Source organism: Apiospora aurea (assembly GCF_038362705.1).
Source record: "Apiospora aurea strain CBS 24483 chromosome Unknown utg000001l_segment0_segment0, whole genome shotgun sequence".
NCBI lineage: Eukaryota > Fungi > Ascomycota > Sordariomycetes > Amphisphaeriales > Apiosporaceae > Apiospora > Apiospora aurea.
Window position 1 is genome coordinate 3194846 of NW_027117388.1, and position 21872 is coordinate 3216717.

At 53.1% G+C, this 21872-nt stretch overlaps 9 protein-coding genes across 9 annotated transcripts; 5 read left to right on the top strand and 4 right to left on the bottom strand.

Annotated features, from left to right (window-relative positions):
- Nucleotides 1-50: 50 nt before the first annotated feature.
- On the bottom strand, nucleotides 51-1156 carry PG986_000993 (uncharacterized protein; the record flags this gene model as incomplete). The annotated part of the gene is made up of 2 exons (XM_066837215.1): nucleotides 51-723; nucleotides 804-1156. The coding sequence occupies 2 exons, from the start codon at nucleotides 1154-1156 to the stop codon at nucleotides 51-53; spliced, it is 1026 nt and encodes a 341-aa protein (XP_066706108.1).
- A 2223-nt stretch (nucleotides 1157-3379) lies between these two features.
- Nucleotides 3380-4380, top strand: PG986_000994 (PQ loop repeat protein; the record flags this gene model as incomplete). The annotated part of the gene is made up of 3 exons (XM_066837216.1): nucleotides 3380-3546; nucleotides 3625-3843; nucleotides 3900-4380. The coding sequence occupies 3 exons, from the start codon at nucleotides 3380-3382 to the stop codon at nucleotides 4378-4380; spliced, it is 867 nt and encodes a 288-aa protein (XP_066706109.1).
- A 2377-nt stretch (nucleotides 4381-6757) lies between these two features.
- Nucleotides 6758-8171, top strand: PG986_000995 (uncharacterized protein; the record flags this gene model as incomplete). Its single annotated transcript, XM_066837217.1, has 3 exons — nucleotides 6758-6857; nucleotides 6972-7112; nucleotides 7396-8171. 3 exons carry the CDS (start codon nucleotides 6758-6760, stop codon nucleotides 8169-8171), a joined length of 1017 nt encoding a protein of 338 aa, XP_066706110.1.
- Nucleotides 8172-9046: 875 nt separating this feature from the next.
- On the top strand, nucleotides 9047-11633 carry PG986_000996 (uncharacterized protein; the record flags this gene model as incomplete). The annotated part of the gene is made up of 3 exons (XM_066837218.1): nucleotides 9047-9178; nucleotides 9258-11446; nucleotides 11510-11633. 3 exons carry the CDS (start codon nucleotides 9047-9049, stop codon nucleotides 11631-11633), a joined length of 2445 nt encoding a protein of 814 aa, XP_066706111.1.
- Nucleotides 11634-11996: 363 nt separating this feature from the next.
- Nucleotides 11997-12443, bottom strand: PG986_000997 (uncharacterized protein; the record flags this gene model as incomplete). Its single annotated transcript, XM_066837219.1, has 2 exons — nucleotides 11997-12241; nucleotides 12338-12443. 2 exons carry the CDS (start codon nucleotides 12441-12443, stop codon nucleotides 11997-11999), a joined length of 351 nt encoding a protein of 116 aa, XP_066706112.1.
- A 1190-nt stretch (nucleotides 12444-13633) lies between these two features.
- On the top strand, nucleotides 13634-14341 carry PG986_000998 (uncharacterized protein; the record flags this gene model as incomplete). Its single annotated transcript, XM_066837220.1, has 1 exon — nucleotides 13634-14341. One exon carries the CDS (start codon nucleotides 13634-13636, stop codon nucleotides 14339-14341), a length of 708 nt encoding a protein of 235 aa, XP_066706113.1.
- A 299-nt stretch (nucleotides 14342-14640) lies between these two features.
- Nucleotides 14641-16340, bottom strand: PG986_000999 (actin; the record flags this gene model as incomplete). Its single annotated transcript, XM_066837221.1, has 5 exons — nucleotides 14641-15063; nucleotides 15117-15888; nucleotides 15950-15980; nucleotides 16086-16141; nucleotides 16288-16340. Coding segments are annotated over 5 exons (1209 nt in total), but the record flags the coding sequence as incomplete, so codon positions are not given.
- Nucleotides 16341-19096: 2756 nt separating this feature from the next.
- Nucleotides 19097-19840, top strand: PG986_001000 (uncharacterized protein; the record flags this gene model as incomplete). The annotated part of the gene is made up of 1 exon (XM_066837222.1): nucleotides 19097-19840. One exon carries the CDS (start codon nucleotides 19097-19099, stop codon nucleotides 19838-19840), a length of 744 nt encoding a protein of 247 aa, XP_066706115.1.
- Nucleotides 19841-20135: 295 nt separating this feature from the next.
- On the bottom strand, nucleotides 20136-21380 carry PG986_001001 (mitochondrial 54S ribosomal protein uL5m; the record flags this gene model as incomplete). Its single annotated transcript, XM_066837223.1, has 4 exons — nucleotides 20136-20246; nucleotides 20301-20404; nucleotides 20474-21069; nucleotides 21148-21380. 4 exons carry the CDS (start codon nucleotides 21378-21380, stop codon nucleotides 20136-20138), a joined length of 1044 nt encoding a protein of 347 aa, XP_066706116.1.
- Nucleotides 21381-21872: the final 492 nt, after the last annotated feature.

Here is a 21872-nt window from a genome sequence, read left to right on the forward strand (position 1 = left end):
CTCTCAGATCTATCTCACCACCAACAGAGTTGCGCCAGTTACAGCTGCACTTAATCTAAGCCCTCAGCCGCAGGCATGTTGGAGGATGGCGTAGGAGACATGATGCTCGGCCGCTTCGCACCACCCGCTGCCGGCGCACCTCCCGCATTACCTCCGAAGAGCCCGCTCATCATATCCATCAACGGGTTGCTTTGCCTTGGCCTCGAAATACCAAAGTACATCTCTGCAATCATCTCCAGGGGCTCATGCCACGCCTCCACTTCCTTGATATGCGACGCATACTTGGCAGACAGCTGCCGGTAGAGCTCGGGGCTTCCGCGCTGGACGGCCAGCAAGAGGAGTCCGAGGAAGTTGAGGAGGGGTATGCTGGGGTAAACCCGGATATCGGCAGTGCTGCTGCTCACATCCTGTACGCCCATCGCGGTGCCTCGGTCCTGGTTCAGAGCACTGGTGAAGAGCCGGTAGGCACCATTGGCGGCGCGGACGTTGGCGACAAGTAAATAGGGTAGAATAGCCCGGCCGGCGTATAAAGCTGCAGTGTGCGCCTCGTCTTCCTTGAACCACTCATACTCCATGCGTGCCAGAACGTCGGACGAGTCTTTGGTGCCGAGAACCAGATGTCGTTCGGCATCGGCCGTCTCGTGCTCCTCTGCGTAGAGGGAGCCGGCGACGTGGTGTATCTCGGGATCGCCAGCGGGAAACTCGCCGTATTTCGATGACCACCTAGATAGAAAGACGCGTGAATCAGCTAATCGGCAGAAGGAATAACCGGCTTAAGCCACCCCGCACTTCAAGTCACTTACGCAATCATCTCGCCAATGTACTTCTTACGCGTCGGCTCGAGGCCGTCGAATAGGCGCAGACAGGTCAGCAGCTTTCCTTTGCTGGCCGAATCAGGCTTGAGCTCGGCCTGCTTGTATGTGTCGACGAGCAGAACACACAAGTCGCCGCCGCTGCCGCCTTGGCCGGCCTTGAGCAATGACTGCGCAACATTGTACAGGATGTCGATGGCGGCAGACCAGTTGGCGGCCTTGGTATATCGTGCGGCGACCACGCGGGTCTGCTGCTGTGCCTCGTAGAACTGGCCCTCGCCGATGCGGGCCTGGAGACGGGCGATGATCTTTTCGATCTTGTCGCCTTTGGCTGCGGCTGCCATGATAACAGGGTTCGGTGTGAGAAAGGAAATTAGGAGGCGTGAAGAAAGAGGCTCGCTTTGGTTATAGGTTGTACGGGTTGGCAATATGTTTTGTCGATGAGACTCGAGGCGGGAGTTTATTACTTCTCCGGACGAACTGATCTGTTGCTCGCAGCGAGTGAGCTTGGAGAACAGAAGGTTACGTCGTTGCAAATGGTGGGGCAGAGGACGGATGGACCCGTACGTAGAGTCGGAGGACGAAGGTGGGATGAATTTGCCTGACCAGTCACCACCTACCTAACCTTCCTTAGCTGGTGCTAGGGAACAAACACACATTCGATTGAAAACCTGACATCAATGACTGATGCATATCCTCACTTCTTCAGTGCTGTGTAAAGTACAGCACTACATACCTACCTAATTCTCTGCCCTGGCAGGCAAACACGAGCCTTTTCTGGCATTACGACCGTATTGGACGCTTTCCACACCTTCCATTCCCCTAGATTCCCAAGGTATGGATCTCCCACGACGTCTGATCTGGTTCTAGAGATCTACTTAGATGTATGCAGTACACGACAGTACGTACTTTGCACCAATGCCCTGTATGTACGTGGGCATGTAAGCACTTGGAAGGCGGCGTTCCACACATTGAGGCAATACTTCCCACCCTCCTCGTCCTACTTCCCCGCTTTCCCGAATGAAGTCGCATGCAGTACGTCCCAAGCCTTTCCATGCCTGGCCACAGAACCGGCCAGAATAAGCTTCCATCCCTTGGTGGACCGGCCACTGCATGCCACGGTGTCTTCTTAACCCGTCTTTGAGCGGTTCCCGTACAACAACGACTAGCCTCCGCATGTTTGGTGTAGGGGTATCATGGAAGCTTCCCATGAACAATGAGAAAATGCTTCAGACTCGGGTTCGATTCCCGGAACATGCAGTTTTCAGTTCCAATTTCATGGCCCAGCTTGTAAGCTGGGGTAGTTCACTTTTTGATGTTATTGGAGTAGTATGGCTATTCGTTGTTTTGCTATTGCTATATTCGTACTTGAGTCCACGTGTATAGTATTGAGAGGATGTGATATGACGGCCACGAGCCACTATCATGCAGTTTTCAATTCCGATGTCCATGGTCCAGTGTAAGGAATCCGGGGTAGTCTACTTTTTGATGTTTTTGGAGTTGGCAGTCATCATATATTTTGTATTCTTTTTTGCTGTTGACATCTACCTTCTACGGCCCATGTACTTACAGTCAAGGTAAGCGTTATGAGGAGTATGGGACAGATTTTATGTAGCATGTAGAGTTCACTTCTAATAATATAGCATTAGCTACTAATATTGCGCCGGGAAAGACCATGAGGTCATTTACTATTGGCATATTGGTGTTGATGTCTGTCTTTGGGTCTATTTGTACACCCAAAAGGCCGGGGCACTAATATGCTGCTGTATGGAGTACTGTCTGGTCTAGATTGCAAATGCAATATTGCCCGTCAAGCCGTGTTTTGGATGGTATTCTTCGTCCTTGAATAATATCTTTTGGTCGCCTGCATATGTCGTTTGCCGATAGGGATGGCTTTGAGCGGATAGCTACTGGGTATATAGACGCGCAGTTAGAGGATATTCCGACAGAGGTAGCTTCACCTTCCTAAGCTGCTGTGTGCTCTGTGTATCACGTAGACAGGTCTGCTATGATGACATGCTCAATTGTTGTGCCGACCCGAAGCCGACACAATGCAATGACACTTGAAACATCCAGACGATATCGCCAGAAGATAGGGGGCCCTCGCAAGTTCATGCTTGTTGAGCCCCGGGTAGCATTGCCAAGCATTACCTTGGCAAAAGCATCATGTTATTGGCGGACAGCAGGTAGCCCGTCCTCTATCTAGTACGCCTGCGCATTAGCTCGCTGCGACTTCAGACGGTCCACCCGCGGTAGCAACTACACTACGCGGATGCACTTAATTACTGGGACTTGAATCGAAAATTCATTTCGCTATTCGCCAGGTTCGGTCACTTCGGATGTCTTGTTCTCTTAATTTTTTTTATGTCAATTGTACTCTTCCCCGGGCTCTGCTTTCTCTGATTTGTATATCGACCTTAGATAGGACCAGTTGGTTGCACAGTTTTGTCCATTCCAGAACCATCCGCCGGTGCCGTCATCCTCCACCACGTCACGTCACGTCTTTAAACCCCAGCGCGCGCTCTTTGCTGCAAGACGGCCTCCATTTCATGTACAATCGGGACGCGATGGGCAACCTTCTCACGACGCTCACCGGCTTTGCCGCGCCGGTGTTCCTCATTCTCTCGCCAATCTTGTCGTATGCCGATCAGGCGATTTCGATGCAACGCAAGAGGTCAAGCGCCGGCTTCTCTCTCGACATCCCCCTGATCATGCTCGTGGCTTCGATATGCAGGTACGGATACACGCCCGCCCCTTCGTCTAAAACCCCCTTTTCTCGGCATTATGTAACTAATTCGTGTTATTTGTACAGGGTCTTCTACTGGCCTGGGGCCCATTACGATACTGCGCTGCTGATCCAATCTTTCTGCAACATCTTCATGCAATTGATCCTGCTGAAAATCGCCCTCGACCACCGACCGGCGCATTCTTCCAAGGGTGGCGAGGCTGCGGTCCCCTTTGCTGGAACACAGGATGGCCACTCTGGATTCCAGCGACCGTACGGCTTCTGGCAGTGGCGCTCCCACAAACCGTTTGTTTAGCAGAAAAGGGATACAAGAGAAAAGATCTTAGCTGACTGGCTTCTAGGTATTGGCAGAGTCTGCTGTATTTCTTCATCGGCTTAACCGTACTCGAACTCCTCCTCGCCCCCTTTAGCGGCATCTATCCGGCATACTCATCGTTCATCGGCTACGTCGGGCTTTCGGTCGAGGCGACACTGCCCATACCCCAGCTGTTGGCTAACGCGAGAACGAGGACGAGCAGGGGTCTCAGGGTCTCTGTGCTTGCTAGCTGGATCGTGGGAGACATGATGAAGATGTTCTGGTTCTTCACCTCGACCACAGAGATTCCCTGGTCTTTCAAGATCTGCGGCATGTTCCAGGCTGGCTGCGATTTGCTTCTGGGAGTCCAGTACCTGATGTGGGGGAGCAGCGAGACACCAGCAGGGCTTCAGCAAAGATGGACATACGCAGGCGTTCGCCCGCATCTTCAGGGCCGAAGCCCCAGCGGGCTCGGGTCACCTATGGCTATGGACAGGAGATCTCCTTTTGCAGAGAAGACTACATAGATCGCATATAGAGCATTTGCAATAGGAATTTTTTTACTTAGCATGTCCTACAATGGATAGAATGGCCATGCCATTCTTCTAAACGCATTTCCATTATAATATGTTTTGCCTACCTGTAAATCATGTTTGGCACGAGACTTGCTGATAACAAGCCCGGTAGTTGACTAGATATGATAGATCACCGAATTCTTTATAGTTGGTTGCAATAAGTATGAAACCTTAATACCTTAATACCTTTATAGTATGGGTATGCCTGCTCTGGGGTGGTGCTGGGGTATTTGGGTTAAAATAGTGGCACGTGAACAGCGTGCACGTTCCGTTCGCGACTGTTAGCTGGTACATCGACTTGAAAAGTGCGAATCAGTGACTGTATGCTGCTTGAGGCCAAAGTAATAGAGAATCTACTTTGGCATTACTGAGTCTCTCCTGCTATCTGAAAAGAGATTTTGGGTGATCCCTGGGCCTTGAGACGGGGTCGGTCATGGGTCGACTTTTACCATGCCAGGTCCCAGGCTAACAGAAGCGCACGCGTGTTTACAATCGTTCACGCCTGCTCAGGAGCTGCTTTTGCCAACGAGACCCAACCATATGTATCAAAACCTGCCTCTTCAGGCAACCAACCTTCATACTCCAGATCAGATCCTCCTCCATATTTTCGTTCCAATCTGTATTCGCCCAACGACTCCGCTTAGGTTCGTCGTCAGTAAGCTAGCTATAGAAAGCTAACTGTCTGTAAGTGCCATTGCACCCACCGCCCTCTTGGCAGATGAATAGTGACCTTTTGATCCCGTTCCCCCCAAGCTAAAAGGACCTGGGAAAAGCAACCGAACGCATGCACTCTACTTCTACCATGATATATGCTAACGAATATGCATAGCACTGGAACACAAGTGGAGACCTTTACGGATCAGAAACCCAAGATCTTGACCTGGACCTACAATAGGCACTTGCGTCGAGGCTGTAAGTTTATCCTCCATTGATCGCCCAATTCGCGCCGGCATTGGTTGTGCGTGTAACTCCTTGGTGTCATGGCCCGGACGCAAGAAGCTACGATCGTACAATTGCTGTTCTTGTCTGATCAATCTGCTATACCAGGCTCATCTGGCCTCTTTGTCCCAAGGCTGGCCCATCAGGAGTGCGGCGGACTCGATGGGTGTTCTGGCAACCAAGGCTTGGATTCAGTTGGAACCGAAACATCGCCTAGCAGCAGCATCGCTCTTGGTTTGGCTTACAGCTTAACCAGTCAGTACTCATACAACACGTCCGAGGGCCCACGAGTATCGACCACCAGGCTCATCGCAGTCTGTTAGATATATGGTACCGTCCAAGTCAGCGCACCCCTTCCCTATCGGTACATAACTGCATCCTGTCTGCTGGTCTCAAGGGTCCAAGAGTGATGGCTGTGACTTCTCTGTCACAAGTAGACCGACGGCATTCACAGTCGTCGATGCTCAAGTTTCTATGTGATCGAGAAGTTTATGGTCGACGATAGACAGGCGATGCCCCAACTGCATCTGCCCGCCATTGACCGTCTCCGCTGGTGTTTACATCTTTGAGGCGGGTGGATCGGCCTGTTCTTTCCTCTTTGATGGACAGCATCGCCCTCCGGGTGAAGCTTCACTGTGCCCTGCGACAGCTACCCTACCCTCCATTCAAGTCATTTTTCTGTTTATCCACATTCCCTTCTAGTTTGACTGCGTTCTAACATCAATACATTGCACCAAGGCAGATCCAAGCACGTCAAACCCCAACGCTGGATACTCAGATTGCAAAGCCAATATTCTCTGCTTGACACCGGTGTAATTACACTGAGCTGACAGACTCCGCACAAGGAACCCGTAAGTGAAGCCATATCACCCGTGTTCATATACATCCTACATGCTTCCGCTCCAGAGTGGAATATCTTTCTTCAGCACAAGAAGGCTGTCTGCTCCCGCTCTATTGTACGCATATCCAGTCATACATCGGGTCACCGGGCATATGCCAGAAGATGCCGTTCATATTCTTCTCCTCGACTTAACCCTTCGGCAGGCACATTCTTATTGCCCACCGAGCACGTTGAGCATACCTCTTCCTTTCCGTGTGTACCGCGTCTGTCCACTTCCCCAGTATTGCATGCTCTCTACAAGGTCAGCTAGACTTGCACCACCATATACTGGGCAACCAGGGAAAAAAAAACTTGCACCTTCCATCAATCCACGCCACGCCATACTCACATATCAATATTTCATGAACCACACCTTTTACTTTTGGGAACATATGGTCCCGCTTCAGATCACCACCCACGCGGTTACGCAGCAATTAACCCATTTTGTAAACAGGCATATTTGTTGGACCGTCTTCCACCTCCTCGGACTCAAGCCAATACCTAGACACGATGGCACCTACAAACAAAACAAACTTCAAGTCCTACGAGTCGGCTGTCCGACTTCTTGCGGCTGTGGTTGCTACAGCCAAGCCCAAACTCGACTTCAAGGGTAAGTACTGACTCTCGTTTTGGTTTCCTTCTGGCATGCCTACACATACACAGCATTGGAATTCGCGCAATGAGTTTTTGCCATACACCCTGCATCCCATACTAAGTTACCTAGCAATCGCACTTCACATGGGTCAGGATTTTACCGGCCCCTCGGTGGACCATCGTCTTCGGCCCATCAAGCGGCTGGCAAAGATGCAAGAACAATATGTCGCAGCGAAGAAGAACCCAGGTGATCTGCCTGTCGATGAGAAAGGTAAGTCTGGATCGCAAGCGCGTTTTCTAGCTTAAACCTGAAGGGATCTGGACAGGATCTCCAAGGCCGCTTCTGCTGTCGATTGAGGGGGATTTAGCCCGCGACACCCCCTTTCCTAGTCGTCCGACGAAGGGAGGAGCCGGATGCCAATCACTTCTCGACTCGATTCCTCGCTTCTTGTCCAATTTCCTTTCTTGCAATATATCCCCTCATCCCCAATGTCTTACCGCACCACAGTCTTACACTGGTACGACTAGAACATGATGCTAATTTTGACATGTAGAGATCCAGAAGCTCTTTGGAGAGTCTACGGCCGATGGCATTGAGTGGCAGTTCCGGTCAATCAAGAAGCTAGGAAAGGCCCAGCAGGATGCTGCAAGGAAGGGAGAGGACACCTCCAAGGTGACCATTGATGGAGTCGGAACCCCCAAGACCAATCGCAACATTGCAAATACTCCTGGTTCGCGCAAGCGATTTGCATCTTCCGTCACGACGCCCACTACCACTGCCAAGCGTGCTCGTGCCAAGAAGGTTGACGACGATGTGGATGATGACGTGGACGACGAGGAGCCCGTGGAGTTCGATACACCCACCCACAAGAAGGCGAAGTTCACGGACGGTGTCGCCGATCAGGTCGCTCCTTCTCCTGCCGCCAATACCTCTCTGTTTGGCAATGGACAGCAGCAGCCCGTGTCTCTATTCGGCAATGGCCAGGCACAGGTCGCTGCCGGACCTGCCAGCTTCACAGCTCCTGCTCCTTCTGAGTCCACCATGGCTAATGACGATGACCTGGTGGAGATCGACAGCTCCCAATTCTCACAGTCCTCGGCCAAGAACAAGCTGAAAGCGGCTACTCGACCCAAGGTTCCGAAGCTGGAGCCCATCGGTGCTGATGTGTTGACCTCATTCGCCGATATCCCGCGTTCCCAGTCGTTGGAGAGTAGCCATGATGTTGCAACCAGCTTTTACAACCCCCATAGCTTCAGCGCGGTTCCTGCTCATGACAACTCGTTCTTCTCTAGCCAGAACCACGACGATCTGGCGGAGGATGAGGTCTAAACACCACAACACAATCGAGACATTGTTGCCTTGACAGGCAACCTCTGAGTTTGTACGATTACGGAACATACCCCTTACGAGATGAGTGTTCCCTAAATGAGGGCGGAACATGGCAAAAGCAAAAGGGGGTGAGGGGGAACGAGGTGATTTACCTTGAGTCGCAGAGGAGGCGTGAGCCATATTCTCTGGGGTCCTCTCTATCTAGAGAGAGCAGGCTCTCATGGTGGTAAAGCGTTGCGATATTGGGTTTTAACACCATCTCGGGCTTGGACAGGGCGAGCAATGAGGCCGCTTACCAGAATCGGTAGCGTTGATTTGAGGACAACACAAGCTTGCGATTGAATTCATAGTTTCTTTTCGGTAGCATAATAAGTTAGTTCTGGTCACCAGTACCTCCGGCTTCACATGCAAGCTTCCAGCTGTAATATGATGAAGAGGTGTTTAATTTCTGCCCAGGCATGGGTGTCCTCTTGTACGATATCCTGTAGTAGGAAGTGAAATACCAAAGCGACCTTCTAGGGTCAAGTAAGCTGTTGGTTTCTCAATGAGAGGCATATACAAGAAGTTGTTACCATAAAATTGCAAGCTTCCAAATTAACACCTATGGATACCCTCTCCTCAAACAAACAAACAAGCAACATGTTGATACGCAGGTGAAGTTAATGGCGTTCGCTTCAGGGACGACGTAGGGTCAATTTAATTGGCGATCAACTGGTGCCGGCCCGAGCCGAGCCGGCAGAAACCTTGCACCGATTTTCACATCACCAACCAATCACAAACCAACATCCAGAATTCTTGCCTAGGTGTTACACGGCATATATCATATATACCCTGTTGAACCCTTACTTACCTTTTTCTTCTTGTGCCAATTTGCTATGAATGAGGTCGAAGTGGGTATCGAGTACCTCTCCGTAGGTGCCAACCGGCACACGGCCGTGGCTGATTGGAATGAAGATGGTCTAGTCGCCTTTGGGGCTGACTCGAATATTGCCCTTTGGGAGCCCAATGTATGTGAGAGTGCCAAAAAGTCGTTCCGGGATGTCTCGTGGCCTACTTGCAGAATGGATCAGCTGACACCATCTACAGGATACATCAGTGAAGGGCGTGTCGCATCTTTTGGCTGGCCATAGTGACACGGTTAAAGCCGTCAAATTCCTGCCCAAGCCAACTTCGGATTCTGAGTCCTACCTGGTCAGTGGCGGCGATGACCAGACTCTAAAGATATGGAAATGCGCTGCTACGGGCTCTGCCACGTGTGTGCAATCGGTGAAGGAGCATACTGGCGCCATCAACTGCATAGCCACTGTGCATGCCCGCCAGAAGCCTGTCGGGCCAACTATCCTTGCGACTGGCGCTGCGGATGCTTCAATCAAGATCTGGGCATTCGAAACCGGCGAGGCCAAGTTGCTACAAACAATCAAAACCAGCCCCAAGTTTTTCCCTCTGTGTGCTGCGCTGAGCCATCTCAACGAAGCTGGCGATGGCCTGGTTCTAGCTGCCGCGGGGACGAAAACCTTTGTCCAGATTTTCGTGGCCAGCTCGTCCGCCGAGCCCAATTTCGAGGCCCAGACCACTCTTTCCGGTCATGAGGGCTGGGTCCGATCTTTGGACTTTGCTTTCGAGAATTCCGCTACATCGAAAGATCTGGTGCTTGCCTCTGCGAGCCAAGACAAATATGTCCGGCTTTGGCGGTTCCATCAGGGTCAGGAGCTCCCGCCTGCGACAGCTGGCGCCAACGATCCGACCATGGGCCTGTCTTTGCCGGGGACCCCTTCAAACAAGGCACACCGACTCAAAGTTGGAGAGCTCGACTTTTCTATCACTTTTGAGGCCCTACTTCTGGGCCACGACGACTGGATCTACAGCGCAAAGTGGTTCTCCGACCCTGCGAGCGGGAAACTGCAACTACTATCTACGTCGGCAGATAATACACTTGGCATGTGGGAGGCGGACCCTTCCTCGGGCATCTGGGTGACCACTGTCCGCCTGGGCGAGATCAGCAGAGAAAAGGGCGCAACCACCGCCACAGGAAGCACAGGCGGCTTCTGGACGGGACTGTGGTCTCCAGATGGCAGTTCAGTCATCTGCCTAGGCCGAACAGGAAGCTGGAGGCGATGGTATCACAACAAAGAACGCAACCAGTGGATGCCCGAGATTGGCATTAGCGGGCATACCAGATCTGTCACTGGCATTGCGTGGTCCAAGAACGGAGGCTACTTGCTGTCTACAAGCTCAGACCAGACGACAAGGCTACACGCACGGTGGAACGCAGGCGAGCGCAAGACGTGGCATGAGATGGCCAGGCCACAAATCCATGGCTACGACCTCAACTGCATCGACTCAATCGGCTCGTCCCAGTTCGTTTCGGGCGCGGACGAGAAGCTGATGCGTGTGTTCAACGAGCCAAAGGCGGTCGCCAAGCTCCTGAATCACCTTTGCGACATAGGGGCGACTTCTCAAATCGAGGACCTGCCCGACGCAGCCAACATGCCGGTGCTGGGGCTTTCCAACAAAGCCATTGAAGCCGTAGACGACGACATGGAGGTCGAGACTGCCAATCCCGACCAGGATCGTGAAGCCCTCGACCCGGGTTCCACGGTGCGGAAGTCCGTGCTCGAGATCGACCACCCGCCCTTGGAGGACAGCCTCGCCCGCCACACACTCTGGCCCGAGATGGAAAAGCTCTACGGCCACGGGTACGAGCTATCCTGCCTGGCCGTGAGCCACGATGGCAAGCTCGTCGCCAGTGCCTGCAAAGCCAGCTCGCTGAACCACGCCGTCATCCGCGTCTTCGAGACGGAGCGGTGGACCGAGGTGCGGCCGCCCCTGGCCGCGCACACCTTGACGGTGACCCGACTCCGTTTCTCTCCCGACGACAAGTATCTCCTGAGCGTTGGCCGAGACCGCCAGTGGGCCGTCTTTGAGCGGGACAGCGAGGATCCCACGATGTACAAGTCATTCCAGAACAACCCCAAGGGCCATACGAGAATGATTCTCGATGCGGCCTGGGCGCCCCTTGCGGAGGATGCGCTGGTGTTTGCGACGGCGGGCCGCGACAAGTCGATAAAGATCTGGAAGAAGTCCGCAGACGCGGGCATTGCTTGCATAACCACGATTCCGGCAACACACCCGGTGACAGCAGTGGACTTCTTGCCTCGGCTGACGGAAGACGGGACGCTCGTGCTTGCGGCTGGGTCAGAAATAGGCAAGGTCTACATCCATATCATCAACGCCACGGACCTCAGTGTGATATCTAGCGCCCCCTTGTCCCCAGAGTAAGTTACTTGCCTCCCTGGATGCTGCTAATACTGATCGATGAGGACTGACATATCGCACAGATTCTGTCTCGCCAAAGCCGTGCTGCAGCTGTCATGGAGACCACACGCGACCGAGAAGACATTGGCCATTGCTGGAGAAGATGCTTCATTAAGGATTTATTCGTACTCGGGCCCCAGCACATGAGTTGAGTAGCCAGGCGAGAAATAAAATATGCTACCCAAAAAAGGACAACCTCAAAACCCGCACTTGTTTTGCTCTGCTGGGCCTCCCATAACATCGTCAGCGTATGACGCGGTCGTTCTAAGCTGTGAACCGGGGCTTGCCTGCCCAAAACGCCGAACCCAAGACAGCATAGATATTGCCTCCAAACGCCACGTACATGGACACAGGCACCGGGTCTTCCCTCCTGTGTCTTCCATTTCGGGACGCGTCCGCCCTTCCGCATTAAGAATTATTAATCGTGCTGTGCCATTGATTCCTTCCCGTATTGTCTCTTCTGTACGAGAAGAGGGTGTTATGTTTTGTTACTCTCTTGTCCTTGCCCAATTATAACTCCCTGACGATGGAGTCGAGCGTCTCGCCGGCGCCGTCGGCCGAGGACGTCGAGGACAGGGCCTCGACCGTCTTCTGCAGGGCGCCCTTGGCCAGGCCGCCCAGCACGCCGTCGACGCCGCTATTGTCGTCGCCGTGGACGTAGAACCAGGCGCGGTTGTAGAGGAAGACCATGTGCTGCGGCAGGTAGAGGACCGTGGCGATGAAGGTCAAGCTGAAGAGGAGGAAGACGACAGACCCTGTATAGATAGATGGCACCCGATTAGCCATTGGCCGGGATTCCGAACCCTGCTGGGAAGGGATATAGTGAATGAATCAGCGAATGCGACACTTACAGAAAACGAATTTCTCGATCGGAGTAAAGATATAGACGCCAAAGGTGACCTCGATCTGGTACTGCTTGAGCCGGAACCAGCGGGCGACGGATTGAGCCATCTCCATTTTTGGGGTGTTGGTGTTGGATGGAAGCTGTTGGTATTCTTCTTTGTCCAATTTGGCCTTGAAGAGGGGAACGAGGTTCAGAGTACCGCGCCGTTCTGTGATTTTTGAAGTAGAGAGTGTGTGATGCGCAACTGCTGTTCGGGATCTGCGGTCGTCGGACGGTGAGTGGTTATGTCGTACGTGTGTCGCGTGTGGTGGACAAATGAATGTTTACAGTAAGAATCTTTGTTTGGTCGAGTAAGTATGATGGCTTTCGAGATGAAACGAGACTTGGACTGAGGCCTACTGTATTGTTCCAAGACCTAAGAGAGTATGTAAGTAGACTGAGTGAATGACGGATCGATCGAATTGTTGTTTCCTCATGCGTATGTTGGTTGCGATTTCCCCCTTTCCCACGGATTTCCGTTTCTAAATTATCTTCGGCCTGACCTCTCTTGTCGGCTGTTGGGGGGAAGGGATGAACCCACTTGGACCCCTTCATCTTCATGCCGCCTGCAGTCACTGCACGCTGGTTCACTGACAGGTCTCGGCAAGAAAACAGCCTGGGAGCCTGGGAGGTCCCCAAGTCCCCTAGGGAAAATCCTAATTGGCTATCCACCCGACCACCACACCAACAGCGCGCTGCTTAGCTGTTTAGCTGCTTGGGCGGACTGCTAGGGGCCTGGCAGGAATCCGACATTGTCTGTGCAGCCCATCCCGCACTTGTCCAAGGAGGTATGTAGGTCGCGACTCAGCGATTAATCGGCGTAACGGCGGCGTTTTTGGTGTTCCAATCTGTAATGTTGCTACTTGGGGGTTTCTAGATTCATGCATATGATGTTGTTAGAATTGCCTTTAGCAGCCTCCCATGCCAATCATGACACCTGCCCTACTTCTCCCACGAAACCGAAATAACGAGAAGAGAAGAGGAACAACTAAAGAAGGGCAAAGGTGAAGGCGAATACGAAAAGAAACAACCGAACCGCGCCATTGCTGAATGTCGTACTGTACATATATTCTAATATACGACTCTTACCTTGTCTTGTCTTGTCTTGCTCAAAACACTAACGGGCGTGGAACCGGCAATCAAGTAAGCCGACGAACAGACGGCCGATTTGTTCTTGTGTTAGGTACCGACCGATGATGGAAGCAGCAGCCGGATAACATCAGATCCCGATACTCATTTCTCTTCTCTTCTCCGACTCACCACCATGGCCACGTTTCGTGCGACCCGCCTTCTGGCGTTCCCCTCCTCGTACTATGTCCAGCTCCTGACGCCGATGGCGGCGGCGACGACGATTTCTTCTTCTGCTTCCCACCACCCTCTATCCAACTACTGCTGCCACCGCCGCGCCCTCTCCACGACCCCGTCCCTGCAAAAGAAGACGCCACAGTACCCGCCGAAACCCCAACTACCCCCGGACTCCGACCTCGACGAGTCCTTTCTGAAAGGCAGCGGTCCCGGCGGGCAGAAGATCAACAAGACCAACTCGGCCGTGCAGCTCAAGCACTTGCCCACGGGCATTGTGGTCAAGTGTCAGGAGACGCGGTCGCGGTCCCAGAACCGGCTCATCGCGCGCCAGCTGCTCGCTAACCGCCTTGACGATCTTACCAAGGGCGACCAGAGCCGAAGCGCCATCGTGGGCGAGGCTAAGCGGAAGAAGCGGGCCAGTAGCGCCAAGAAGAGCCGCAGGAAGTACCGAAAGCTGGACGAGGCAAGACTCGGGGAAGTAGCCAGCGCCGCCGAGGGCGAGGAAGAGGAACTAATGGAGCAAGACGAGGTCGACATCCATTCAGAAGAAGTCCACAAAACGCCATCAGGAAACGATGAAACTACTAGTCACACTGTCACAGCAGAAAATGACGAGCCCGAGAGCCCAAGGGTGCCCCGCGAAACAAACGAAATAGCCAAACCTTAGCTACGAAACATGGCGCAACTGAGGAGTACAGAACATCACATATCGATCGGAGAGCCAAAATGGAGGGCATGTGCTAAGCATGCTGACAGTCACAAGAAGCATTTGGACGCTGACCATGGGGCGGTCTCACTAAAGGGAGCTAGATCACCATATGCCGGCCATGTCAGAGCATAAGAAACAATCAACGAGAAAAAACAAGTATATGATCAACCTCAAGTATAATTGTCTACCCCGTTGCGCGCACGAATAGCCTCCTTAAAACAAAATACATTTGATTTTGTTTCGTTTCCCGGAGCTGCCTACAGGCTAACCGTAATCTCTCGCCCATTACTAGAACTTTTTGTAGATATGAGGTCTGTCTGCAGGTGAAACCCTTTCGCATCGGCCTGGGGACAGAATTCTCAAAGGTCGCCATCCAATCCGCGCTATCGTGAGCTCGTGAAAAGTAGGAAGGGGAAGTGGATGTAACGAAGGAGCACACTGGACAAGTGCTTAGAAGCACTTGCGGTGGACGATCGAGGGACCGCTCTCGTCGTACTCCTGCTTTGAGATCCACATCTGCTGGAAGGTCGACAGGGAAGCCAGAATGGAACCACCGATCCAGACGGAGTACTTTCGCTCGGGGGAGCAATGATCTTGACCTTCATGGAGGAAGGAGCAAGAGCAGTGATCTCCTTCTGCATACGGTCGGAGAGACCGGGGTACATAGTGGTACCACCAGACTAGGTATTGTTAGCAAAGTTCCCATCACGGCCAGAAATAGGGTTCAACATACCATGACAATGTTGCCGTACAGATCCTTACGAACATCGACATCGCACTTCATGATGGAGTTGAAAGTAGTGACGTGGATACCACCGCTCTCAAGACCCAGGACAGAGGGCTGGAACAGAGCCTCGGGTGCTCGGAAGCGCTCGTTGCCGATGGTGATGACCTGACCGTCAGGAAGCTCGTAGGACTTCTCCAAGCTGGAGCTCTGGGCAGCAGTCTGGATCTCCTGCTCGAAGTCGAGGGCGACGTAGCAGAGCTTCTCCTTGATGTCACGAACGATTTCACGCTCGGCAGTGGTAGAGAAAGCGTAACCGCGCTCAGCCAGGATCTTCATGAGGTAGTCAGTCAGATCACGACCGGCCATGTCGACACGGGCGATGGCGTGGGGCAGGGCGAAACCCTCGTAGATAGGGACAACGTGGGTAACACCATCACCGGAATCGAGCACGATACCAGTGGTACGACCGGAGGCGTACAGAGACAGGACGGCCTGAATGGAGACGTAGAAGGCGGGAGCGTTGAAGGTCTCGAAGACGATCTGGGTCATCTTCTCACGGTTGCTCTTGGGGTTGATGGGGGCCTCGGTGAGCAGGACGGGGTGCTCCTCGGGGGCCACACGCAGCTCGTTGTAGAAAGTGTGATGCCAGATCTTCTCCATGTCGTCCCAGTTGGTAACGACACCGTGCTCGATAGGGTAGCGCAGGGTGAGGATACCACGCTTGGACTGGGCCTCATCACCGACGTAGGAGTCCTTCTGACCCATACCGATCATGATACTGTGCCATGCTGTTAATACTAGAAAGCAGAAAATGTCGAATCGCAGCCTTTGGAACTTACCCATGATGACGGGGGCGACCGACAATGGACGCTGTGGACGTGGGTTAGCAGGTTGTTGGCTCGAAGTTTTGCCCAGGAACCGCCGTCGCGATATCGCTAGGAGCGGGGTGTGGGCCGAGTCTAGGGGACAACTTACGGAAAACAGCTCGGGGAGCGTCATCACCGGCGAAACCGGCCTTACACATACCCGAACTAGACGTTCATGTCAGTTCCAAGATACAAAAAACAAGGTTGTTTATTGATGCGGCCATGATAGAGGTTTGGCGAGGTCTTCATCGCCGACCAAATGGGGGAAAAGGGCATCTGGGGCTAGTCGGTGAGGTGGCGGATCGTCTTACCCATTGTCGATAACGAGGGCAGCAACTTCCTCTGTAGCAGAAAGACTGGTTAGCTATGGTCGTGTCGAGAGTGAGGATGGGAGAAGACGCGATGGCCCGAGGAGCGAGGGAGGCGTGCGAGGCATGTGAGGACAGGTTGCCGTTGGTGTTTCGTGGACGACTCGACTTACCTTCCATTGTGACGGATTACGTAGTGCGAAAGGTGTCAAGAAAAGTGAAAAGAAGTGAAAATGGAGATGCTGAAGCCCACGCGATTCCCGGACCGGTGGAAGCAGAGAGGTTGCTGTGTTGGAGGGAGTGAGGTTATTATTTGCTCGAAGGCTGTTGGGGGAGGGAAATCAAACAAGGAGAATGGGAGGCTGGGAATGTTGATTGATGTGGTTGACTTTAAGTCTGGTAAAGTGGGAAGGGGGAAGAACGTCGGTCGGGCTCGTTCTGTCTCTTTTGCCTCCAAAGAAGGCGTTGCCCTGGGTCTGGTTGGCTAGTCCAGGTCAGTCTGCCTCTGCTCCTCCTAGTCCTCTCCCTCACACTCGCACTTCTGGCTCCTTTGTGTGTGCGTGCTTCCGCTGTTCTGATTGAGGTGGGGCCTGGTCGGGTAGAGGCTAGCAGGTTTATTAGGGGGTAATCATTACAATTAGATGCTGGAGCCTGTAGGTACCGTCCGACCTACCAGCTTTTAGTGGTCTTCCCACCGTCAACAGCCAAAGTAGTGGGAGCCTCCTTTTGCCTGGGGGGCTGGACCGGGTCAGAATTGCAGATTGGATGGGATTGATTTGATGAACTCGACGCCTGCTGCTCCATAATCTGGAGCTCCCTCCTGGCAGGCCTGAAAGGAGTGACCAGATAGACCCCTTCCAATATCCATTCCATTGGTTGAGTACGTATTCCGCATCATGACCGGCACGTAAGAATACTGCTACCTAACCTCCGATGCTGCCAAATCCCGCCGTCACCATGCTGCTAATAACAAGTCCCGGTATTGTTCTACTAAATGGGCTGATTGGGACATTGGCACCTGGCCAACTCAGAGCAAGCCAGCTCAATACTGTGGTATCGTCACCGCCAGATAGCTCCAGGATCCAGGAGTACGTAGGTGACAAAGTCGGTACATACCCGTCCCAGCTGTACTATTGAAAGATCAGGGATCTGCATGCCGCTTTTGACCCGTCAGACACGCATACCTCAACTGCACAGACGAGCCAGACCTCTCCGCGGATGTGGCTGAACTCTCGTAAAGGGGTCTATCAATAAATAGCCGAATACGTCGCTTTTCTCGCACGCGATCACAAGCCAGTCCGTCCGCGTTTCTCTCATCAAGCTCCTCCCTTATCTGCGGTACTACAAAAGGAGGTTCATCTTCGAAATGCGACTCTACCTGTCTACCCTGGGCACTGGAAGGTTGAACTGTGCCACCCCGACATCAATTGACCCTTCCTCGGGCCGCGCACGCGCTGAAGTCACTCTCCCATTTGCCAGCAAGGACATACCCTAACTACGAATAGCCCACGCAATTCATCTTAGGCATCACCAAGAAACAACCCAGCCCGTTTCATCACTGGGCTGCATTCGTCACCGGGTCGCCGTTCTATTGGCTTCCAGGCAGCCTTTATTGGGAATATGGGATGCCTACCCGAAGCAACACGCCTCCGAGACGTATTTTCGACGGCATGGGCTTGACTCCAGGGTTGACGACCTAATCATCAGCGTTATGTGTGGCTGAACCTGGACGATTACGTATGTCTCCGGCATCAGTCTTGCTCCAGAGCGTCGCTGCCACGACGCCAAGCAGGCATCGCCAAATAAATGCATGCAGGGGCGGTTGTGTATACCTAGCATCGTCTACGGGGTCCCCCAGCTCTCCGTCTTCACTAATCGTGTTTCAACTAGTTGACGTCAGATATGCTCTGCTATACTCAAGCAAATATTGCAACATGCAATGAAACTTTCTAGGTCGATGGTCTTGGCCCCTATGCCACAAACCCCCGAGGCCAAACTAGATAACGTCGTCAACGGTCACCGGCAGGTGTGGATGACGGTTTTCTTGCTCCGATGTTTTGTGATGTCAGCGATCGCAAGTCTGAACCACCATTGAGAAGAAGAGCCATGAAGCATTTAGCATTACTGCCAGTCGCATTATTGTCATGTTGCTGTCGCTCCCTCAATTACATGTACATTTGGTGACAGCTAACTAGTACGTAGCACCTTCGGTTAAAGCGGCGACGAGGGGTGATGGTGGGGCATCATCTCTCCCCCTTCAAAATGAGCTCTTTCTCCCGGTGCGGGCAGCTATGAAGAATCTCGAATTGAGAGGTATGTTAGTCCTCGGGGAACTGCCTGATGATTGATAATGCTCCAAGAAGCTTCAGATCGTCAATATCCTGTCCGATGCAGGTGTAGAGCCGTGATCGGCTTCACACCGCCCAACTACAGCAGCACAGCGATTTTCTGCTAAAGAGCCAGCACGCTAGTCCCAAAGGGGCTTATCTTATCGAACATCTAAGAAAGTTCAAGAAGCCGCAGGAAGGGGCCCTTGAACCAATGATGAAAATGATGCAAATAATGCAAATAGACCTGCTTGCCTGTCCAAATCAATAATATTCTTTGCGAAAAGAAGATCCAGTTTACAGCATCTATTAGCTCTTGAAAGGCCAAACTACACAATAGGCCACGCGGAGTGTTTTTCCTTTTAGCCAGAACCAAACAGCAACCACATTGAATCGCGGGGTCATCCATCCCACTCTGCATATCCCGCTCGAGAATCTACCCCAGATCAAGAATTACAAACCCGCCACTCTCTAAAACCGTAACCATGGGCGACAACCAGAAAAGCCTGAACGACCTTCTCAAATGGAGCATCGCAAACTCGACACCCCCGACCACCACAGCCGCCACGGCCCAGCCCAACGGTGATGCCTCAACACAAGAAGACCCCACTGGCGCCGTAGCCGCGGCTGCGGCCCGCGGCCTGAACCCGGAATCCCTCAAGGCGCTGTTCGGGGGCCCCTCGGACGCGGACCTGATGCTGGCCGCGGTGGCGCACATCCGGTCGACGGACCCCGAGGTGACGCTCGAGAGCAAGCTGACGGCCTTTGACAACCTGGAGCAGCTGATCGAGTCGCTCGACAACGCGAACCTGCTGTCCAAGCTGGGGCTCTGGACCCCGCTGCTCGAGCTCCTCGCCCACGAAGAGTCCGAGATCCGCCTCATGGCCTGCTGGGTCGTCGGCACCGCCGTCCAGAACAACGAGCCCAGCCAGGAGCGCCTCGTGGCCCTTGGCGGCGTCGAGCGCCTCGTCGCTATGGCCCTGGGCGACCGCCTGACCGCGGACGGCGCCCGGGACGAGACCAAGGCTGATAAGGAGGGCAAGGACGTCCGGCGCAAGGCTGTCTACGCGCTCAGCTCCGCGTGCAGAAACTATCAGCCGAGTATGGATGTGCTGACGTCAGAGCTTAGCAAGCGTGGGGAGGGCAAGGGTGAGAAAATTGACGCCACGGATATGGAGGCTGTCAACGTTGTGATTGACGCCTTGAGAGCGCAGGCGCAAAACGCTTAAGCAAGGAGGTAGTTGGGCGTGATCGAGAATGGTTCTTTTGGTATCATTTGCATCTGAGGCGTTGCGGATTTCGGTTCCTGATTCAATCATGGCAGGACATCTCAAAAGGATTGGAGCTCACTGGGTGGTTTTGCATGGGATTTATAGCTAGATTATGAACAATGGAAAAGGATACCACGAAAGTCCGAATCATGACTTATTGCGCAGGTGCATATTACATTTCATTGATGCTTCTGCTGATACGTGAACATTATATATATGTACATTCGGGCCAGCAGTCAGTCTGGATGCGGCTCTAGTCTACCAGCTTTCCATAGAATGGGATTCCCATGGCGCCAAAGAGTAGTCTAGCATGTCTGTCGGACTTGGCCGTCGTCTCGACAAAGATACGGCATCCGGGAATCATCTAGTTACAGGTCAGTAAAAGAGGCACTTGAAGAGCTTAGTGAAGTTGCCATACCTTTTGTGGGTATGAAGAGTAGTTGGCCTCCACCTCCGGGAAGTGCATCATTTCCTGGGGCTCCAGGCCAAACGCCAAGTTACCAGCGCCATCACCAGTCGTACCTATGCCATATATCAGCTTCTCACATTCATCATCCTAATGTACGAAGTGCCAAGCAGGATCCAACTCACCCTTGATGCCTTTCCACTCCTTGATCTTCGGGAAGACGAGGTGGATAACCTTATCCAGAAACTCATAGGCCTGGTTCCCTTGCATCGTGACCTTGACACCGGTCCGGTCGCCCTTGACGATACTCCATTGTGAGACACTTTGCCGCGTATGTGTCACAGTCGGGCGCACACCCGAGATGGTCTGCATGATAGTCTTGGCAACCGTGATGTGGTCCGGGTTCTTCTTAGCCTGGGGCGTGTACATGGCGACGTGCACGGCCTTGAGCGCAGGAATGTTGTGATAGTTGAGGTCCGGCTCCAGCGGCAGCAGCACCTCGGCACCACGCGGTCCACGCTTCGGGCGGTTCTCCATGTAGGGCGTCTCATCGCCCCAGGTACGGAATCGTATCCGCTCGGGCTTCTCGGGGGTTCCCGGTGGCTTATGCTGATAAGTGAGCGTCAAGATGTCTGAAGCAATGGTCGAGTGGTAAGTCTGCTTGAGACGAGGCAGGTTGAAAGGGCCGGGTGTGAAGTTTCGAGCGACCGGGTCGGAAGATGGAGGCGGTTGGATGGGATGCAGCGGCCCTCTGTCGTACTTGGGCGGGTGGTATCGATATCTTTACATAGATGCGGTAATCAGCGGGAGATCCTGCACACATATTGGAGTAACTTAGAGATAGCGACAGGATACGAACCTGGAATGGGGAAGCTCGTGTTCTCTGCGGCTTGCCCGCTTCCTCGGATCCATGATCGAAATGCCTTTGCGTTCGACAACCGGCGTCATCAGACCAGACTCTGTTTCCACATCTAGGACGGCTGGGCCACCCTCGGTGGAGGCGCATCGCGAGAGGCTCGCACCGCTGGGTTTCCAGGCCGATGGCTGTTTCAATAGCTGGCGCGCTGAGCGCGGCACCTCACGAAGTGCCATGTTGCCTGTGGATTTCAATTGGCGATGGGAAACACGGACAAACGCCAAGCAGGTGTCGAATAATCTTCCCAGAATCCCCGACTGAAGCTATCGCCATACGTTAACTCGAGCTTTCCACTTATCGCATTAACCCGTACATTGGTTTTTCGACGGGGCCCGGAACCTTGAATATCCGATTAAAACCCAAAGGGCCGGCCCCACCCTCTATTGGGGTCGGGTGTTTAGGTACCTTCCCGACCTGATTAGCTAAGACTCTGCCCCTGCGCTTGACCTTCCGGTCGGTATTCCAGCTGGTATTTCACTTGATGCATCGAAGACAGAGCACACAATATCTACGCTGCCTCTCGCTTCAAAGAGCGCAAGGTCGGGTGAATAGACGATCATACCATAGACACTGTTCGGTCCGCTTACACCCACGTACGTCTGATCATTCATTTCTTCTGACATCATTCAGTGCAATTAGGTATAAGCAAGGCAACGGTATGCGTGGAG